This window comes from Sinocyclocheilus grahami, unplaced genomic scaffold (genome assembly GCF_001515645.1).
Source record: "Sinocyclocheilus grahami isolate Dianchi unplaced genomic scaffold, SAMN03320097.WGS_v1.1 scaffold325.1, whole genome shotgun sequence".
Taxonomy (NCBI): domain Eukaryota; kingdom Metazoa; phylum Chordata; class Actinopteri; order Cypriniformes; family Cyprinidae; genus Sinocyclocheilus; species Sinocyclocheilus grahami.
In genome coordinates, this window is record NW_015505504.1 from 209,972 (window position 1) to 231,996 (window position 22,025).

The 22,025-nt window shown below is 37.0% G+C and overlaps 2 protein-coding genes across 4 annotated transcripts in view; one reads left to right on the plus strand and one right to left on the minus strand.

The window, feature by feature from the left end:
• Positions 1 to 22,025, plus strand: part of LOC107602377 (ephrin type-A receptor 7-like) — a 161,903-nt gene that overhangs the window by 136,418 nt on the left and 3,460 nt on the right. The window contains exons 10-17 of one of the 3 annotated variants that reach the window (XR_001611027.1): positions 4,511 to 4,636; positions 5,367 to 5,552; positions 7,272 to 7,333; positions 7,932 to 8,135; positions 8,938 to 9,090; positions 10,498 to 10,688; positions 10,805 to 10,969; positions 11,050 to 11,277. Coding sequence is in view for 2 of the 3 variants with exons in the window: in XM_016294859.1 (XP_016150345.1) it covers positions 4,511 to 4,636; positions 5,367 to 5,552; positions 7,272 to 7,333; positions 7,932 to 8,135; positions 8,938 to 9,090; positions 10,498 to 10,688; positions 10,805 to 10,969; positions 11,050 to 11,164 (1,202 nt within the window). In the remaining variant the exon portion in view is untranslated. Of the gene's footprint in view, positions 1 to 4,510; positions 4,637 to 5,366; positions 5,553 to 7,271; positions 7,334 to 7,931; positions 8,136 to 8,937; positions 9,091 to 10,497; positions 10,689 to 10,804; positions 10,970 to 11,049; positions 11,941 to 22,025 lie in introns of those variants that run through there. The other 2 variants (XM_016294859.1, XM_016294860.1) reach the window with 2 other exon arrangements.
• Positions 19,783 to 22,025, minus strand: part of LOC107602379 (prolyl endopeptidase-like) — a 15,595-nt gene continuing 13,352 nt past the window's right edge. The window contains exons 14-15 of the mRNA XM_016294862.1: positions 21,098 to 21,254; positions 19,783 to 20,273 (exon numbers count right to left, since the gene is read on the minus strand). Coding sequence (XP_016150348.1) covers positions 19,979 to 20,273; positions 21,098 to 21,254 — 452 coding nt within the window. The 3' untranslated portion in view covers positions 19,783 to 19,978. The remainder of the gene's footprint in view (positions 20,274 to 21,097; positions 21,255 to 22,025) is intronic.

The following is a 22,025-nucleotide window of genomic DNA, read 5'->3' on the forward strand; positions in this document are numbered from 1 at the left end:
AGCAGATGTATATTAAGAGTGGTTTCCTGTCTTCTCTTCACTGTCTTTGTTTAAAAAAAAAAAATTGCCAACCCGCCCAAAAACATCAAATTAATTTTTTTATTTTTTTTTTAAACCGCTGCACAGTGCTGGTGATGCCCAGTTACTGTATCTTTCTTTCTCTGCTGTTTTCCCTCAAACCTTCTAAACTCTAGCCAGATGTTAGCATTCTGTTTCACGTGAGTTAATATTCATGTGTGTGTGTGTGTGTGTGTGTGTGTGTGTGTGTGTGTGCGCGCGTGCGTGCATGTGTGTGTGTGATGTGTGAGTAATGAGTGTCTGTGCAGAGCAGTCATGCAGATGGGGTATTAAATCTGCTGAAACAATGAACACTGGCGAGCTTCACACACTTTTGAGCTGGTTTGTCTGTCTCACAGCATATCTGTACAGTATATAAAACTTATATTTGCATGTATTCATTAACCTCTTATACTCTGATCTATAGTATTTAACTTGTAAATATGCACATTATGCCAGGATGGACACTTGTACAGGAGGAAGATTGCCATGAGGATGTATGGAGGAGACACATATTTGTTTAAATCTTTCATGTTTCATGTGATAAATATATATATATATATATTGTAAATAACACTTTTCTCTTTATTGAAGCCAGATTTCGGTTTCTTTTCAGTTGCTTATTAGCATGCATATTACTAGAATATTAGCCATTTATTAGTACTAATTAAGCACATATTAATGCCTTATTCTACATGACCTTATTCTACATCCCTAATCCCCAATACCTAAAATTAACAACTACCTTACTAACTATTAATAAGAAGCAAATTAGGAATTTACTGAGGGAAAAGTCGTAGTTAATAGTGAATAAGTGTTCCCTATTCTAAAGTGTTACCCAGATTTCCAAGCAAAACATGGTGATGTAAGGCTTATTCTTATTCCAGCTACAATTAAGTATTTAGTAAGACTATATATAAACATATAAACGTCATATAGACTAGATTTTATAAATACATTTCATATGGATAGAATAGATTAAACAGTATATGAATAATTAATTGTAAAGAATGCCAAAGAGGGGCAATAATTTGTATATAGTGTATGTATTTGTATATAGAGCTATAACCCAGATAAAATCATGATTATGTGTATTTTCATTCATCTTAACTGTTATTATATACCTGTTTTTATGTAATTAATTTATGTGCTGCTCCTTTAAGGACAGGTATGTTTTTAGTCAATCAGCATTAATTGCTGGTTTTGGCTCCATGATGTCTTAAAAGAGCAGCACAAAAATAAATGAAATGAAACAAGTATATAATTCAAGAATTAGAACAAAAACAATTTATTACAAAAATGTAATGTGCAAATGAATGAAAGCACACTAAAAGGTGTTCTATCTGGGTTACATAACACAATCTTGTGCTTTCTGGAAACTAGGCCAAATGTTCACTGTTCAAGGAAGAATTTAAGGAATCCCTCAGATCCTTCACCTTCCAGCAAAAGAACAACATTTCAAACAAGAACCATTCATTGAAAACAACGAGAGGAGTACAAATAGTATAAAAAGAGTATAAACTCAGATTTTCCTTACAAATTACGACGAGCACAATTCTCTGTCACGCAGTCTCATACTGAATCATTTCCCACATGTTTCACAAATTAAATCCCATCAGCATCATCAGATATTCTCTCGCTCTCGTTTCGCCCTGGGCGCAGTTCTGGTGACCCATCGTGCGTGATCTCTGCATCTCCCACCGTCATTTGTTTTACAGATTTGTTTGTCTATCTGTTATACAACTAGCCCTATAAGCACACTCTCTTTTCACCCTGCATGCGTGTTCTGTTTGTTTTATATGCATATTTTTGGATGACCTAGAAACAATGGTAGGGATCAGTGCTTTAGCTGTCATTATGAAATCACCGAGGCCTACTTTGTTTGTGTGTGTATGTAGAACCAGCAGCTGTGAATTTAATGCTTAAGATATGCAAACTTATATGCATATACATGGTTTGTGGTTGTTAGTGTATGGGGATTTACATAGCTACTGTATACATTTGGGACACAATTGTCCACAGAACTAAATCTGACAAGGCATTTCTTTGGGGAACGTCTTCAGAGGTAAAAAAAGGGTCATTTAAGTGTATAAATAAAATGTGTATGCAAAAACATACTTCTATTTTATTTTTAGTGTATGGGGATTTACATAGCTACTGTATACATTTGGGACACAATTGTCCACAGAACTAAATCTGACAAGGCATTTCTTTGGGGAACGTCTTCAGAGGTAAAAAAAAAGGGTCATTTAAGTGTATAAATAAAATGTGTATGCAAAAACATACTTCTATTTTATTTTTCCCCCCCCATGTAGTATTTCTTTGATTTTGTTCATATTATGTTCATATTACTAATAATGAATGTTGTTCATATTTAGATAACTATGTGAAGTGTTTGTGTGCCTGGCTGTTTGGGGATCTGGGTATTTTTGTTCAAAAACGTCTTTATAGACTTAATTATAGTCTAAGTGACTTAAGTGTAAACTTGTCTATATGTGAAATTGAGTGCATTCTTTCACTTTATGGTTCTTATCCGAGTGCCAGGCTTATTGTAGTTTTGCACATATCATTATTTTTTATTTAATTTTAGTTCAAGTTGGTTTTAACGGTTTAGATTTGTTTGCTATTATTTTAAATTTGGTTTCAGTATATTATATATCTTAAACAACAATACAAATCTTCCTATAATGAGACATATACAGAGGTACTTTTCAAAAACTGCATCATGCATAAATAACGGCATCCTTTTTATAATTTACAACAACTCAGCATACTGCAGTACTTGTGGACAATCAGATGTACTATAATTGTGTAATTTCTTCTACGTCGTTACAGCCTCTACTCTACTGTAAATGCAGTAATTCTGCAGTAATTTATCTACCATCACACTGGTGTTTTCAGGGCATTGTTGGATTCAGCAGCTTGGACTGGACTCACTAAGATCTTGTTTCGGTCTATGAGGACCCTTGTCGTACAACAACTACTTTGTCAAAGTTTGTAGAGTTTGTGACATCGAAATATATTCATGAGTTTTTGAGACCATTTGGATCAACTTAACAGGACTTTCTTTCACACTGCTTTTGCAACATTTCCCAAGGAACACAGCAGCATTATATGATGTAACCACTTTGCACAGTTTTTTTGTTCTTGTTGTGGTGGTGTCATCAAATTCAGATTTAACTGGCAGAATACAGCGTCCGAGTCAGTGTAAAAAAAGTTATACTTTTTGTTTTCACTAATAATTTAGTGCATTGCTATTAGTTTTAATTCATCTGCAAACTCCTGCTTTTAGTTTTAGAGAACACATATATATTATGTAACTATAACCTTGGTGTGGATGTATGAAAGCTTCTTTGGCTGAATCAGATCTTTTGATAAAAACAAACCCAAACAGAAACTAATAGTAAGTAAACTGAACTGGACCCCTAAATCACTGTAATAACAGCCTCACATGTGAATCCGACATGTGCTAAAAAACCTCAGTCCTGTGGAAGAGGCTTTCGATCCTGAGCCGCACTCTCATGATGGAATGGAGCACCTTTAATTTGCTTTGTAATTGTATTCTTAAGTATGGGTGTATGTATGTGAGCTTCAGATCAATAAGCTGTTATGAGACTGTGAAGTTGAGACCCTGGTCTGCTTTGGGTCGATGCTGACTTGTAAGCACATTTCAGAGTTAGACTGCCGCACTGCCTTTGAGTAGATGAAGCATGGCATAATGCAAGGATACAGTAAAAGAATACAGCATCAAAATAATAAAACAGTATTTTTAATTTTTATATCTGGTGATCTTTTTGTGGATTTTCATTTTAAATATAAATTTAAAATTAATAAATCTTCATTAGCAACATGTATAAGTATACTGCACTATAAACACTGTTACTGTATTATATAACTAGATAGTACATGTTCAGTTACATTTTCTCATGCTTGTCCAAAACTCAATGCCATGATGTGTTCTAGCTGGTTGCCAGGAGGTTGCTTTTTGGTTGCTAAGGTGATTACTCACTGGCCTACCCACATTTCCTAAAATAGCAACCTATGTGATATTTGCCGTGTTGTGAGTAGTGAATGAGTTAATGCATTAGCACATTTAGACACAGTATATGCATGAATGCTTAAAATGCCTCTTGTCGTCTATGTTCTTTCATGCATGTTTTGAGATGTTGTGATGGACATGAGCAGAGGCAAAATTTCCACACTGACAGCTACTATCATGTCGTATGAGACAATCAGATCAGATTTCATCACATGCAAAATAACAGTGAAGAGAGTCAAGCTTTGAAAACCAAAATGTATGAACAGAGCATATGATATTCTGATACTTAGAGGTGGCTCAGTGTAAGTCTATTGGAGTTTGTCACCTATTTCATTGATAATAACAGTGAATCAATCAATATTAATACTGAGTGTAGTACCACCAATTATATATATTTTTGTTTTCATTTTTCAGTTAAAATCCCAACCCGAAGGACCTACATTGACCCAGAAACATGTGAAGATCTGCTCCAGACTGTTCATGCCTTTGCCAAAGAGCTGGACATATCTAGTATCAAGATCGAGAGGATAGTCCATACAGGTACCAAACATCAAAACCTCCCTACTTCACTCTGACTTTTACCATTATCCAATTCATATTCCTGCAAATGTATTTTCTTTTTGGGACACTTTTAAGGTTTTTCAGCATTGTGTGTCAAGATCCTATGAAAACCAGTCATTAGTTTATATCAGAAATTAAGGCTTTGTCATCATTTACTGACCCTCATGTTGTGTTCAAATCCATTTCTTCTTTGGAACACAAAGTATGTTTACTAATAATCTTTGTCCATAAAATTCCAATGAATGAGGACAGGGGCTTTCAATTTTTAAAAAGAAGCAAAAGAACCATAATAGTGTCTATGCAAACTAGGCATCACGTTTTCTCAAAAATAAAGGTTCTGTCATCATTTACTGATCCTCATGTTGTGTCCAAACCCCATATGACTCATTATTTTGAAACTAAATTTACAGCTAATGTTATTGTACAAAATGTATCTAATGCTAAAGTAATTTTCTGCAAATTTTTCTATAAAATTGCAATGAATGAGGACGGGAGCTTTCAAGCTTCAAAACAGGAAGCAAAAGTACCATAAAGGTATCATAAAGGTGGTCCATATGTAATTTAAGTCATTATTCACAACATGAGAGCAAGTAAATGGTGTCATAATTTTAATTTTGGGTAACTGTTCCTTTAATTGACGGCCAATGTTTTCATTTATGCTACATTATGAGAAACAAATAAACATCAAGTGAACCCTTGCCTTCTTCAGGAGACTTTGGCGAGGTGTGTCGAGGTTGCCTAAAGCTTCCCAGCAAACGAGAGTTGCCTGTGGCCATAAAGACCCTTCGTGCAGGCTGCTCGGAAAAACAGAGACGCTCATTCCTCAGCGAGGCAGGAATTCTGGGACAGTTTGATCATGCCAACATTGTGCGTCTGGAGGGAGTCATCACCAGAGGTCAGTAGAGACAAAGAGATTGTGCAATGGATAGATGGCAAGGAAGAAAAGAGAGATGTATGGGACGTCCCTCTGTATAAAATGAAAGCTGTGGGGCGATTGGGACGATTCCTCGCAGGACAGGGAAAGACAAAGAACGAGAGGAATTGGGGATTTGATGGCACTCACCTGAAAGAGATTCAGGAGGCAGAATAGATTATATGTCCCTCCACTGAAAAAGAAAAAAGGAGGGATGAGCCGGTTGTCCCACTGCAGTAATGGAAAAGAGAATGATAAGCCATTGATTGGACAGTTTATTGGGAAGTGGACCCTTGAATAAATGGGCCGGTCCTCAAAAGCGCAAGAACAGAAATGGAGGGAAAGGTCGATACTTGCAGGATGGATGATCATCAGCGGTAAAAGATCAAGGACAATGAGGAGCTGTAGATGTTATCACCTCCAGGAAGGACAGAACAAGGAGAATCGAGCTTAAAAAGGGAAAAAAGGAAAGGAAAGGACGTGACGTGACGTGTGGCCAAGTATGGTGACCCATACTTGGAATTTGTGCTCTGCATTTAACCCATCCAAGTGCACACACACACAGCAGTGAGTAGTGAGCAAACACGCACACACACACCCGGAGCAGTGGGCAGCCATATTGCTGCGGCGCCTGGGGAGCAGTTGGGGGTTCGGTGCCTTGCTTAAGGGTCTCACCTTAGTCATGGTATTGAAGGTGGAGAGAGCGCTGGTAATTCACTCCCCACACCTACAATCCCTGCTGGACTTGAGACTCGAATCTGTGACCTTCGGGTTATAAGTCCAACTCTCTATTATCCATTAGGCCATGACTTAAATGAAACTGGTAACTCTGTCAACAAGTGGGACCAAGGGAAACTTGGCTCGGGGTGGAGATGTACGGAGAGAGAAGAACAGATCCATCTTTAGATTGATCGATGTGATGTTCCTGGAGATAAAACAGCTAGATGGATTTGCCTAGCTTGTTCTTGCCGAAAGGAATGAGGGATGATGAAGGTATTGTGAAGACAGGGAAGACCAGAGGGGAAGGCAGATTTGCTGAATTAAAGAACTAGCAGTGCTGATATTAGTCTGGGACTTTGTGTATTAGTGCTGAAGGAATTATTAACGTTTGTGATTTAAGATTGAATCTACATGTAGAAAATGATAGAAATGTGTGCATGAAGAGACGTATTAAGAGTGTTGGATTTTGTGCATGTTGGAGAAGTGGTTCTCAACTCGTTCTGTATTAGTATTACCAAGAACAACATAAATGCAAAAACAGCGGAAGTGTGAATCTGTTGTGAATTTGTTAGAGTGCATAATGACAAAAGACCATTATCTATTAGTTATTCTTCATTCTTTTGCCAGCAATATTATTGCAATTTCTAAAGAAAAAAAAAAACATTCTGTAATTCTGCAACTCTTAAGTCTACTTCTTTCTCCAAAAAGTGGAAATTTAGTTTTCAGTGACAACTTTCCTCTTTTATTATTTTAACATTCTATCTATCATTCTATCTTATTTTCTTTTGCTCTATGATTCTATCTGTCTACAGTGACTTGCTGACTGTATAATCTCTTACATAACACTTGCACTTTTATGAAAATGTGTGTTTGTGCCCTTTGGGCAACCCTACCTTGTCCTCTTTCCCTGCTGAAGGATTAAACAAACACATGATCCAATTATTTCTTTAAAGGTTTTTTTTTTTATTATTATTGCTGCAGGCAACACTATGATGATTGTGGTGGAGAGCATGGCCAACGGAGCCCTGGACTCTTTCCTGCGGGTAAGAGAACGTATTTTGTGTCTGTTTGTTCTGCTGACTATAATATTCATCAGATGCAAAATGCTGAGTACAGTACATGGTATATATAAAATATTTAAGATACATTACAAAACCTGCAGATGTGATTTGTTGATAAAAAGAAAACAATGAGAGGAAGAGCCAAGTGAGGCATTTTATCTAGTCTCAGAGTCAGATGAAGTGACATTCTTGAAAGGAAGTGAAATGATTGTTATTTGTTCCAAGTTCTCATAAATATTTCAGTTTATGTTCTAAATTGTTGTTTTCATCCCATTTTCCTTTCCCTTTTTCCATTGTTCCTTTTTTCTTATTTTGTCCCTCTCCATTGTATGTTCCTTTCCCTACATTATCATTCCTTTTCCCTTTCATTTCCTCTCCATTGTCCTTCCTTTTTTCTTGTTTTTATTCAATTAAATGTTTTTCCTTTTTCAATTTTCAACGTTCCTTTTTCCCCTCTATATCGTATGTTACTTTTCTTACTTTACCACTCTGTTTCCCTTTCTCTTTCCTTTTGCTTTTTTCTCTTGGCAACATTTGTGTCATTCCTTCCTTCCTTTCACTCCCTCTTTTTTCTGCTCAGAAACACGAAGGTCAGTTGACTGTTCTTCAGCTGGTGGATTTGCTGAGTGGAGTGGCGTCTGGGATGAAGTATCTGACAGAGATGGGTTTTATCCATCGCCATCTGGCTGCTCACAAAGTCTTGGTGAACAGCAGCCTGGTCTGCAAAGTGTCAGGCTTCAGACCTCTTCAGGATGACAAAATAGAGGCAGTCTACAGCACACTAGTGAGTATTTTACCATAATGCAACACAGCACTCTCAAACACTTCAGAATGAGTTCGAAGAGCCAATGGTAGTCAGCATTTCTCTAAAAGTCAAAGCATAGCTCGTATCTAGTTTATCAAACTTTTATGTGATTTTTTTTTCTTGCGAGTACTCAGCTGAATATGCGGCATATTTTAAGAACGTCACAGTGCTTCATGCTTCTGTTATGATAAGATGAATGCGGAAGTCAGGATACAGTATGGCACAATAAACCTGTCTTTTCACCTTTTTTGTGTTTGCCAATGATGTGTTCCTGAATCAACATTTAATCAACATTTCTTTTATCCTCTTTCTTTTCCTATCCTTTTTTGCTTGTTTTCCTCTCTGATGTCCTTTCCTATGCAATGTCCTGTCCTTTACTATTTTCCATTCTTTTCTTTATTTTTACGTTGTTGCTTTAGAGAATTCTGCCCACCATGAAATCTGTCAAACTGATTTGTGTCATTTGTGCACCAAAATAAAAGAGGTTAATCCAGGAACAAGTCCTATTAGCAAAATCATGGTCACTATTGTAGCCCACTTGTCTGGGCTGGTAATTGAAAGGTTTTGGGTTCAAACTCTTCAAAGAGCAGTTCATGAAATGAAGCCTTGAGCAAGTCACTTAACCTCAGGTTGCTTAAGTGGAGATAGTCTCTGTAATTAGTGTGCTCTAAAAATAAAACCTTCTTCACAATGACCACTTACTAATTAGTAGAAGAAACTATAAGGACTGAGTACATTTGTGTCAGTTTGTTAGGCATAACAGGGTCTGTCTTTCTTTTAGCACGGAGGGAAGAGTTTGGTGTTGTGGACGGCCCCAGAGGCCATTCAGTACCATCGTTACAGCTCCGCTTCTGATGTATGGAGCTTCGGTATCGTCATGTGGGAAGTCGTGTCCTTCGGGGAGAGACCGTACTGGGACATGGGCAACCAAGATGTACGTCTGTCCCTTTATATTTCTTCTAATGTATCACCACCTGTGCAGTTCTGCATTGCTTTTCCTCTGGTGTTTCTTTCTTAAACCTTTTCTCTCTTTATCTCTTGCTCTCTCTTTTGGGTGGCTGCTTTTCCTCCTCCTTAAGATCTCCCTAAAAATCCTTTTATGTTTGTTTGTGATTTTATATTATTTTTCTCCCTCCCTCTCTCTTTCCTGCCTCTCGCTGTTGGTAGGATGGGATTTTCCTGTGTGAAGTGAGAAGTTATGTATTTGTATAAAAATTGAAAAGTAGCTAAAGCGAGAGCCTTTAAAGACCCCAGATAAAGAGTGTGTGTATGTGTGTGTGCACTTTGACTTCAAGTCCACTTCAGCTCCGTGTCCAATCAGACTCAGAAGTCACATCACGTGTGGCCTCCTTTTCATGCCTGCAGCAAAGATCCTCATAGTCTCTGAAATAAACCCCGGCTGAAGGACATCACACTTTTTGGTCCCCAGTAATAATGTAGTCTCTTAAAATGTAAAGAAACAACAAAATAAAAATTAAACAAATAAATAAGCTTAGCAAAGAAAAAAACAGTCATGGACGCATTTTAAAATACACACTGAAATTAAACCGATTCAGTATTGAATCAGTATTGACTCAAATTTTTAATTGGTCCATGCACAGTCTCTCTTTTATTTTATTTTATTTTATTTTATTTTAATAATATTTCTGTGTGATGATAAGATATGGCTGGAAGGCCAAATCTGCTTTTCTACTGTGTACATGAGACAAAACACATTTAGAACTGTGAAGTCATTATGAATTAAAGAGTCTCACCATGTAAAGCTTTTAAACAAAAGAGGCCGTCTTTCACTACAAATAGTGAAATGCTCAAATGCTAATGATTGCTGGAGAAAGGCATTAATGCATTTAAAGAATCTTTCATGTTATTAATTTGGTTTAAATAATGTTTGTGTTGTCAAGTGACTTTTAAGTAGTATTTTTATTGAATTAAATGGTATTTAGGATTATCTAATAAAAAAAGATCATATAGGGATACCAGTCAAGGACACATTTTGAAATACCTACTGAAATGAATGAAATAATAATATAATTTGCTAATTTATCTCAGAGATGTCATTTATTAGTGGCGATTGATTTGAAAGTACACCGAAAACTATGGCTATGAGATGTGTTTACAATGGGGACCAAAAGTGAGTTCACACTGAAGTGGAAATAAACTGAAGCCTTTAGGGTTGGAACATTTTCAATAAAGAAATGTTATGATGTGAAGAAGAAATGTTTAAGATTCTGCACTATTTATGCGTCACTAATCAATTTATTCCATTATTTATTTATCAATTTATTCCAAATAGTCAGTAATTATGTTTTTGTGTTTAAATTTATGTATATTTACCTTACAGGTAATAAAAGCTATAGAGGATGGGTTCCGGTTACCTGCTCCCGTGAACTGCCCGCCGTCTCTGCACCAGCTCATGCTGGATTGCTGGCAGAAGGAGAGGACAGAGAGACCCACCTTCACCCAGATCCACAGCGCTCTCAGCAAGACCATGAGGAGCCCGGACAACATCGGGTCCTCCACCCTGGGACGCAGGTACTGAAAAGCTTCTCATGGTTCCTATCTCCATGCAAATCATCCCTTTTCCACTTTCCTATAAGTGTTTATGTTTCTCACTCTGAGGACAGAAATATCTTTCTGTGTTTGTCAAGGACTCTGGGCTCATCTGTATCACTAGCAGAACGAACACTTCCTTCCTTCCCTTCGTTTAGTTCAGTTGGTGAGTGGTTAGAGGCTGTAGACATGGGCCGCTACAAAGACAACTTCACTGCTGCTGGATATTGTTACCTGGAGTCAGTGGCTCGCATGACAGTTCAGTGAGTGACATTTGAATTAAGTCCCTATAGTGCGTTTCTCTTATTCGGTTTGTGTGTAACTTGCTCTGTTGTTTTTGCAGGGATGTGTTGAGTCTCGGCATCACCTCTCTGGAGCACCAGAAACAGATCCTGTCTGCCATACAGACTCTCAGAGCGCAGGTTATCCAGATGCACGGCCGCGGAGTGCAAGTCTGACAGACCCACAGCAGTGTGTCGACTCGCTGAGAAAAGACATATGGACGTCTGTTCTCGTAATTACCCAGCAGGCCATTCAGCGGTCAGGAGGTGATAACCAAGTCACTGCAAATGTTAGTTTTCTTCCTAATCTTTGCTCTTTCATTCTTTTAGTGAACACTGGTTCTTTTCTTCCACAAACAAGTTCTTATTTTCTGAGGGGGACAATGTCACAAGAAAGAAAATTCCTCTAGAATAACCTGCGTGCTGATTTTGGCCTGCTTTTGACATGAGCTCTATCCCTTTTAGTAGGACCTTAAGGTGGTCGAGACCCTCCGTCACTGTCCCAGAGAAGGGCGGTTTGACTCTGACCAATCTCAGAGCAATCAAAAGGGTGATATGTATTCCTGTTTTCTTTATCCAAGCAAAACAACTCATGCTTTGTAGCCACTGATCCTCCTTGTTAAGTGGACTAAACCAAGTGCATGTCATCCATGACCATTTGCTCCTCAGACTAGGTGAACATCTTCAGGAAATAAGTTGAGTTCTGATGTAAGGAATCTTAAATAATATGTAAATCCCTTTCTCTGTGTATTCTTAATTTGGTTACTGTCTACTTTTTTTCTTTTTGCTTTCTTTCCTCCACACTTTAAACTCATTTCTGAATTTCCGAGTTTAAATTAGTATTGTCGGACATCTGTACTCATAATGTTCTTTTCTCGTTCTGTCTACTATAGGGACAATGTTTGCACTGCACACTCTTAAAAATAAAGGTGCTTCAAAAGGTTCTTCAAGCGATGCCATAGAAGAACCATTTTTGGTTCCACAAAGAACCATTCAGTCAAAGGTTCTTTAAAGAACCATCTCTTTCTTATCTTTTTATAATCTGAAGAACCTTCTTTCGCCACAAAGAACCTTTTGTCAAACAGAAAGGTTCTTCAGATGTTAAAAGTTCTTTATGGAACCATTTAGACAAAAAGGTTCTTCTATGGCATCGTGAAGCACCTTTATTTTTAAGAGTGCAGTGTCCATGACTTACAGAAGCTTGTACTATATTTATTAGATGATTTATTTATCCATTTACAGATGCTTACTGACGTTTGAATGCAGAAATATTGTTTGAAAATGGAAAACATAGCACTGAATCTGGACGTTCAGCTGTCATTTCATCAAAATGCACTTCGATTTTGTTTATGTAATTTAATTTTTTCCCTGCACTTTGAAAGTGAGTGAGTGAATGTGACAGGGATGTATATACACATATACATTCACACATTTACAGACTTTCATTACACGCTGTAACGGCAGGTGCCTGATACTCTCGGACATGTACTTGATGTTGGCATTTCGTACAGCGGAAGTGGTTGTTCTTTAGCGAGAATGTTCTGAACGTTCTAGTGTTACTGAATTTAGACTATTGTGTGACGTGAGCGTGTGAACAAGACTTGGTTGGACTTGGATGTGTTTAAGCAGTATTGAATGAAAGCCTAATTCAGAACATTTCAAGTTTGATCATAGAAATAGGTCGGTGCAAATCACATTAAAAAAGACCATGACACACAGGTTGGATCTGGATTTTGCCACAAATACATATAGTACAAAACAAATGACTGGGTTTTTTTCTTATGTTAGGTTGTTCTTGATTTTTAGGATATAAACAATTAAAGGGTTTTGGAATTTAACGATAAGAGCATCATTTTCACTCTGTGTTTTACAGTTACACACATACAGAGATGCACATTTATCATTATTGCAGCCATATCATATCTGAACATGGCGCAACCCCAATTAATGATCACTTCCAAATGTAAAGGACAGAGACATGATGTACTGTACTGTTTAACAGCCCTTTACCGAATAAGACTCGATTCCCCCTTTGCATTAAGTGTATCATTCTGATCTCTGTTTGATACTGTAAATATGTATTTGAAAATGCAATCTATTTTTATAATTTGTTTGAATAATAATGTGTTGAATGAGATCCTCTCACTGTGTTGAAATGTCTTACTGTTTCAATTAGGCGAGTCGCGAAAAAAAGTTGTTTGAAATCAAGTCCTTTTTTTTTTTTTCGGTTGGAATTTTTCATGATTTTTACCTGTTAGAAAAACAGATGGCTGTTGCAATATTGAAACATGTTATTAAAAAAATACAATAAAGGTACCCTAGACTTTATTATGTTTGCTCGCGGTCTTCGGGCTTCCAGCGTACCTGCCTGAATTCATACACGCATTGGAGTCTATTTTAATCATGTGTAATCAATGTCGAGGCACGGCAATCAAGCGTTTCCCGTCAGCTTTCAACTCCCGGAAAAACTGCAGGAAGCAAAAAAGGTGTTCTTTGTTCTGTATTTTTATCAAAACGGTTCTTTTTAATAAATTATTTTCTTTCCAGCTAGATAATTTTTGTATGAAAGTGACAGGATGAAATTCTGTATTTATTATCATTTCATGTTGTTATGTCTTTCCCACTGTTAGTTATCTAATCCTGATTATTTTATTAGATATTAAGTCGTCATTCATTCCAAGAGATTTAAAGATGTCTATGAGCTTTAGTGGATCCAAGTGCTCATATCAATAATAATTCGAAGGGTTTCAATTCTCTCCTTTCACATTTCTTAGTACTAAAAAAAGCCCTTGGAGATAATAATGGGGGAGAACTGAAAATACACCAGGTAATACTTCAACTCCCAGCAGTGAGAAAGCAAGGCACAAATGTGTGTGTGTGTGTGTGTGTGTGTGTGTGTGTGTGTGTGTGTGTGTGTGAGGGAGTGTATACATGCTTTTGTGTTCAGATTAAAAGACTCTTCTGTAAGAAGCAAGAAGGGTCCACCACTAAGCCGGTGTGAAGGGGAAAGTATCCAAATACAAAAGTTTGATCCAAGCAGTTAGAGTGTCAGGCCTCAAATCGGATTTGGGAAATTAATCCGGATCGGAAGCAAGTGTGAACAAACAAAGTGTAGTGGGGCTTGAACCAGCCTCTCTCCGGGAGTAGGTCTATGTCGTCTCTCGAGGTCCAAATACCGCTCTATAAACTGAGTTCAGTTCATTCACTGAGGGTAGAGACGTCAAAGCTGTGTGAGTGTATTTAAGTGACAAACAGCCAGTTCTGTTCTGAGGAGGGCCACATCAAAGGAGCAGATGTACAGTGTGTTCTGGAATTCCTGCTGGGCTTTTAGTGGCTTTAAAGTGAACCGTGATTAAATGCTCTAGGAGGTTAAAACTCAATTATTATTATGCATTAATCTTGATTGACATGCTTGATTGAAGTAAATAGAAATGTTCTTGTGTGTATTTATATAACCTATACACGTACAAATTATATATACTGTATATATATATTTTAGTGGCTTTCTTACATCAATACGCCCGTAGATGTAGGCTATGTTGCTGTCTTCATGAGTGAGTCATCAAATCGATTCGATTATTAGCAGTGGTAACACTTTACAATAAGGTTCATTAGTTAACTACATTAGTTAACATGAACTAATAATGAACTGCACTTATACAGCGTTTATTAATCTTTGTTAATGTTAATTTCAACATTTACTAATACATTATTAAAATCTTGTTAACATTAGTTAATGCACTGTGAACTAACATGAACTAACAATGAACATCTGTATTTTTATTAACTAACGTTAGTGAAGATTAGTAAATACAGTAACAAATGTATTGCTCATGTTTAGTTCATGTTAGTTTATACATTAACTACTGTTTAACTAATGAACCTTATTGTAAAGTGTTACCCTAGCAATTCATTCAAAACACTGATTCAAGAACAACATTTCTGAATTAGCCTATAGAATATAGCTTACCATTATTTCCACTTAGTGTGAAAAATAGTAAAAGTAGGGGTGCTTCCCAGTAAAATATTGTTCATAAATCTTTATGATGTCAATACAGATGTTCTTTTTAATGAGCTGTTTTGAATCAGAAGTAGTGATGCCAGATTCGCGAAAGCATTACTCTTGATCTAATCGGTCAAATGGGTTTGCAAAAATGTTTAAAAAAATTATGACCGTTCGCTCACCCACTGGATCGTTTGCAGCGGTTTCTCACCGAAATACATGATATTTTATAAGACAGAAAACAAAACTTGCGTGTCTCATAGTTTGTCAACGATGAAGCAGCTCTGCGTGTACGTGTAGCATGTGAACGACTCCGTACTGCAGGTAAAGATCCAAAACAGGTTTAAAAATGATTATTTATAAATATATATATATATATTTATATATATTTGTTTTGTTTTTTTACTAGTTAAAATTTGGGCACACACTGCTGGTGGCCAGTGCACTCACTACTGATGAAACGCTAGATGCAGTTCTGAATTCAGCCAATATAATTGTTTCCCCATTTGAGTTTCTAAATTGATATTGTTAAAAAAAAGTTCTGAATTCAGCCACTTTCTTCATGAAATGAGTATTTGAGTCATCCGATTCGTTTGGAAGTAGACAAAAGGTAACTTCAATATTGGTATTCTAAAATGTGAGGGGGGGGTTTATATATTAGCATTACTTGTTTATTGAACAGTTTAAAAGTTATAAAAGCAGCTAAACACTCGGACTGCCGCTGTTATGCACACCTGTACAGTAGAAAAGAGCAGCAGAGTCTTCGGGCAAATCTCGACTCTTCAGTTTCGAATAATTAGGCGCTCACCTGATACTCTTGTTTCAATCATCACGTCTGGGGTCCGCAGTTCAAGTTCTCTGCTCCACTGAGGCCCGTCACGCTTCATCTGATTAATTCTCAGGTTTTGGCCATGCCCAGATTAATCTTTCTGTAACCACAGTTCAAGACAAGTAGCTCCCGCTTTTGATTTTCCATTTCTTTTCACGTCTCCTTTCAGCTCCCCAACAACCCTTAAATGTAAGTCACACTTTACACTACGGTATCCAGAGTAGTTACAAAAGCACTGCGCACTATGTAGCCTATAGCACGCACGTAGTATGTAATTATGTTATGGAACAGTCTAGAATTACAAACTGTTATCGCTATTGTAATTATGTTAAAGGGGTCATATGATGCGATTTAAATTTTTCCTTTCTGTTTGGAGTGTTACAAGCTCTTGGTTTATAAAGAAGATCTGTAAAGTTGCAGACTAAAGTCTCAAATCCAAAGAGATATTCTTTATAAAAGTTAAGAGTCAACCACGCCTACCTAAAACAGCTCGTTCTAACATGCCCCCACATATCTACGTCACGATGTGGGAAGATTTGCATAAAGCCGCCAAAATGTTCACGCAAAGAAAAAAGGCGTACATTTTTTTTCTCGCTGTATTGTTGCTGCCGCCATGTCATGAAGATGCTGTGTGTTTCGTTGTGAAAGCGAATCTATAGTTTACTTTGTTTGGCCTTCCAAAAGAGGACGATATCCGCTTCGTCATGCCTAGAGCTGATCCATGCTGGTCGCTGAGGAAATACATAAACTTCGCGCTGTCCATCGCCGGATCGGCTTTCACCGTGGACGAAGCAGAGTCCAGCCCGGGGTCGCTGCTGCCGCCATGTCGTGAAGGCGCTGTGTTTCGTTGTGAAAGTGAAACTACTTTGTTTGGCTTTCCAAAAGAGGACGATATCCGCTTCGTCATGCCTAGAGCTGATCCATGCTGGTCGCTGAGGAAATACATAAACTTCGCGCTATGTCCATCGCCGGATCGGCTTTCACCGTGGACGAAGCAGAGTCCAGCCCGGGGTCGCCACATGTGGTTGCCGCAAGCCCGCCGGCCGTGCCGTTCTCAATCCCGCCGGCCGTTCCTCACTCAAGTCCGCCCGCCGCCGCTGCTCACTCTAGCCCACCGTGTGTGACGCTGTGCGTTTCGTTGTGAAAGCGAAACTACTTTGTTTGGCCTTCCAAAAGAGGACACGACTAGAAATCAGTGGTCAGTTCAACCCAAATATTCAGATGTGTGCAGCACATTTTATGGAGAACTGTTTCCTGATCCTGGTAGAGTAGACTACAATGCCATCTGTTCTGACTCACAGACTGTAAGTACGTTTTCATATTTAAAGGATTTGCCACTGACGATTCAAACGCGAGTTTTGAGTAGTGTAGAGTAGCACTTGTCAAGTCAAGTTTATTTGTACAGCGTTTTCACGATACAAATCATTGCAAAGCAACTTTACAGTTTCTACAATATTTAGTAGTAGCTTATCAGTGGTGACTGTCAGTTAATGTACATATGGCAGAAATGTACGGAAAAATCAATTAAAGACGTAATCAAACAGACGATGAACACTATTAACAGCAATTATTATATGATGCAATCAAACTTATAGCAAAATGTGGTAGTTCTGTAAGTTGTTTCAGGGTTGGCATCATCTGAGGTCCTCTGAGGTGTTGACATTATTTCTTTTCACTTATTGTTTGTCATTTCTCCGATCACAAATGCAGATATGGTTTTATGTTTACGTGGCGCGATGCAACGCGTAAAAAGACAGTATAAGTCATTATAATCCATAATTATGTCCCCACTGGATGCAACAAATGCCTCGTTTATAATGGGTTTTCATGTTTTTGTCTCGTCGCGCCGGCCGGGACACAGCATCACAGTATGGTAGGGGCGTAACATTTTCGTCACACTCTTGAGGTATTCTGCCAATCACAACGCACTGCCAATCACAGCACACCTCGCTTTTCAGACCGATGAGCTTTGTAAAAATCTACGCGTTTCAGAAAAGCGGGGCATAGAGGAGAAACAATAATGTACAGTATGGAAAATAATGTGGTTTTTTTTACCTTAAACCGCATAAACACATTTCACTACACCAAATACACAAAATAATGTTATTTTTAGCAACATCATATGACCCCTGTAATGTGCAATGTGGACAATGCAATGTGAAGTGTTTTCTGCATTCTCCAGTATTTTCTCTCCAGTATTTTTTAATGCTTTCAGACTACAGCTTCAACTGTCTGTGATAGTTCCAGCAGTAATTGCAAGGTGAGAACTTACGTCACTTTACTGAGCTATTTATGCAATTACTTTTAATAGATCATTCTCAAGTTTATTTTTAGTCAGAATGAAGTAATTTCTCAAGTTCACACAGGTTTAACCACAGGTTAAAGTTTGACAACCAGAAAGTGTCCAAACACTACAACACCAATTTGAACCAGTTTTTTGTATTTTTTGTATTAATACTTCGTTACAGTACTTAAGTATTTTTTGGCAGTATCTGTACTTTACTTGAGTTTTAATATTTCAGCCAACTTTTACTTTTACTCCACTACATTTCCTAATTAAAATGTATACTTTTAGTTTTTCTGCAGATATCAGCATGAACACATTTAATAATCATTTTATAAAAGTTCAGTAAAGCATAAGTGACATACATTTTAGACGTAATATTGCTTGTTTCTGCTCAACTTTGCATACAAAAATCGTTCCAAACAAAGATCACAGCACTGTTTTGCATCTCTGAGCAATGGACGGTGTTTACTTATTGAATAAATGAGCTTTTTGAACGAATCGGTTGAATAAATGATTCAGTGATTCCCTCAGTAACACAGTCAAATGCTTTGTTTCTGAATGAATCAGCCGTTTGAATGAATCGGTTGAATCTCAATGACTCACTCATTAACAGTCACTTGCTGTCACCTACTGTCGGTTTTAATTTCACATTTCGACTTTTTTTCATGTTTTAAATTATTTCAAATATCAGTATTCAACGTTTTATGTTAAAAACAAAACATTAGGCCATTTATGCATCTGTAACTGCAGTTTAAATGCATCCATGTCCCCTCTGAGATACATAAACTGTGTAAATACATCTAAATGCTATTTCAGATGCAGATTCCAGAAATGTCTTCTTATGTTAGAATGAAAGACACTAAGTACCGGATGAAGTGAAGTGCTTCTTATTCTTACCCAAAATTACAAAATCGAAGAAAGAGTTCAAACTGAACACAATCTTGCTCCTCAAGCTGTGTATGAACATTTATTTATTTGCTTCTTTTCCATTTTGCATTTACTTGTACTTTTACTTTCAATACTTAAGTACATTTAAGATTTAAAAAATACTTTTCGTACTTAAGTACAATAAATCTCACATTCTTTAAGACTTTTACTCAAGTAATATTCTAAACGGTGACTTCAACTTCTACCGAAGTAATTTTCTGGTATGATATCTGTACTTGTACTTGAGTATGGCTTCCAGGTACTTTATACACCACTGACAGTAACCATATAGTTTATCTGTGATATTTGTAGTAAGTCTAGTAACTGCAAGTTTAACATAGGTTTTACTACAGTAAGTATAATTTTAATTATGGTCTTTGCATTTAAACCATAAAGGAAAATCAAAATCATAACTGGTTACAAAAATGGTTAATTTGTGGTATGTGAAATGTGGTTTCTGCCACAAACTAAGTTGCTACAGTCATGATTACTGTAGTTTCACTATAGTAAATGTTTAAACAATGGTTAACTCTCTTAAGGAGGGCCGGCCTGGGGCAGTGTTCCCTCTTCTCCACCCTGACCTGTATGTGCAATGGAGGGGTTGTTGCAGTCCTTTACTGCCTCTTAGTGCATGTTTGAGGTATTGCAAAACATTGGACAGCTGTCATTCAAAAATGAATGGATCACTCAGAAAAGGAATTGTTTATTACTATAAAAAAACATACTTTAATGAACATTGTTGTGCTGAAACAAAAGTTAAAATCAAGTTCCTACAAAAAATCAGTTCAGTACCTTCCATGTTTTATATCTCCATTCACTTACTTGCCCTTCTCCTCTCTCTCAGTCTCCCTGCATAAAGACAGTCAAAAAATCTTTAGAAATCACTTGATAATTTGTGCTCTTTTCCTTAAATTGCTAATTCTGTTTATTTTCTTCATCTCTCTCTCATTCTCTCCAGCTGAGATTCAGTGTCTCAGCTATAAAGGAGTAGATGTGTGTGTTCTCCAGGATGGCTTTAGCGGTGGGTTTCCCGGCTCCATGTCCGCTTCGTGTGTCCACTCTGACCAGCAACGGCTGGGTTTGCCCGGGGCTGCGGCCCATGCCATGCTGGAGAGTGGCCACATATTTCAAAGTGTGTAGGGGAACTACACGGTCATCGTGATCGGCTGTCAGCAGTAGCATAGCGGGATACGGGGTCCCGTCTCGAGGGGTCTGAGGAAGGTTATGGAGAGGAGAGTATCTGTGGAGGAAAAGAGCTAACTTTTTTTCCCAGACATATTGTAGTATGACATTTACAATAACTTGTTGGTTGTACGGTTACACACTAATGGTCAAAAGTTTCGAATAATTCAGATTTTCTACAATGTTTTTGAAGTCTCACCAAGGCTGCATTTATTTGATCAAAAAATACACTAAAAACTGTGATATTGTGAAATATTGTTATATTTTAAAATAACTTTAACTTTTAAAATAAGCTTTCTATTAGAACATATTTTAAAATGTCATTTATTCCTGTGATGGCAAAGCTGAATTTTCAGCATCATTACTCCAGTCTTCAGTGTCACGGGATCCTTCAGAAATCATTCTAATATGCTGATTTGCTGCTAAAGAACCATTTCTTCTTATTATTATTATTATCAATGTTGAGAACAGATTTTGAAGCTTAATATTTTGTGGAAACCGTGGTAGGAATAAAAAAAAAATGCATTGTGGACGCATTATGTATTATGGCCATATAAAAATTAATAAATTATGCTTTAAACTGATCAAAAGTGACATTTATGTTACAAAAGATTTCTATTTATAATAAATGCTCTTCACTGAACTTTCTATTCATCAAAGAAACCTGGACAAAATATATCATGGTTTGTATGAAATTATTAAGCAGTAAAAAATGTTTTAATTCTAATAATATTTCACAATATTACAGTTCTACTATATTTTTGATCAAATAAGTGCAGCCTCAGTGAGCATAAGAGACTTCTTCCAAAAACAATAAAAAATCTTAATGATTCCAAACTTTTGACCAGTAGTTTATGGCTTTCAGAAGACAGGAATCCTTACTTGATGAGCCATTTAAACTGTTCAGGATCATCGGCACAGCCGTAGTCAGTGGTCCAGGCGTGACCGATGGTGAATTTGTGAAACTTGAGCATGTCCATGACCCCAACCTTAGCTACTGCACAGCCGAAGAGCTCGGGCTGTTGATTTACACATGCCGCTGGAAAAAGAAACACATAGATTACTCTTCTTCCGTTGTATGCAATGACCAAAGACAGACAGTCCACATTTACCAGACACACTGACTCACACACCTGTACTTAAATGAGTGGTCTTAAAAATGTTTTGGATTACTCAAATAGTGCAGCCCGATTTGTCACACCTCACATTTTTGACTAAACATAGGGATCAACATAGACATACTAACCTAGCTAACACATTCAGCATAAAGAAGCTTTTTTCAAATGCTTAGTAATTTATTCACCGCCACTGTTTTCAAAACGTTGCACCGCCTACACACATTTATCTTGTTCTGATTGTTACCTCACACCCACACACACCAGTAACCCAAAACCAGGTGCAGATGGAATCTGCAGATTTTTTGGCTCCGAATTTCAGGGGGAAATTTGTGCAGAACGAAAAATTTATTAAAAGTTAAACATGGTGTTAAGCTGAGCTCATGATATTCATGAATGTCCTGAATGGCAAGGTGGGGGGGGGGGTTTCTTTCTTTTTTGATTTTCCAAATTTTTTTTCTGCTGTGTAACAAAATGAATCCAATAATTTTCTAATTTCTGACCGTTTCCCTTCTTATTTTTGAATGCATATTATACTTATTATAAATGATTTATTTAATTTGCATACTTGAAGTGAAAAATGAAGAAAAGAGGGTGTTTTTTTTATTTTTAAATATGTATTTTATTCAATTTTATTAATAATAATAATTATTATTATATATATGTATATGTATATATATATATATATATATATA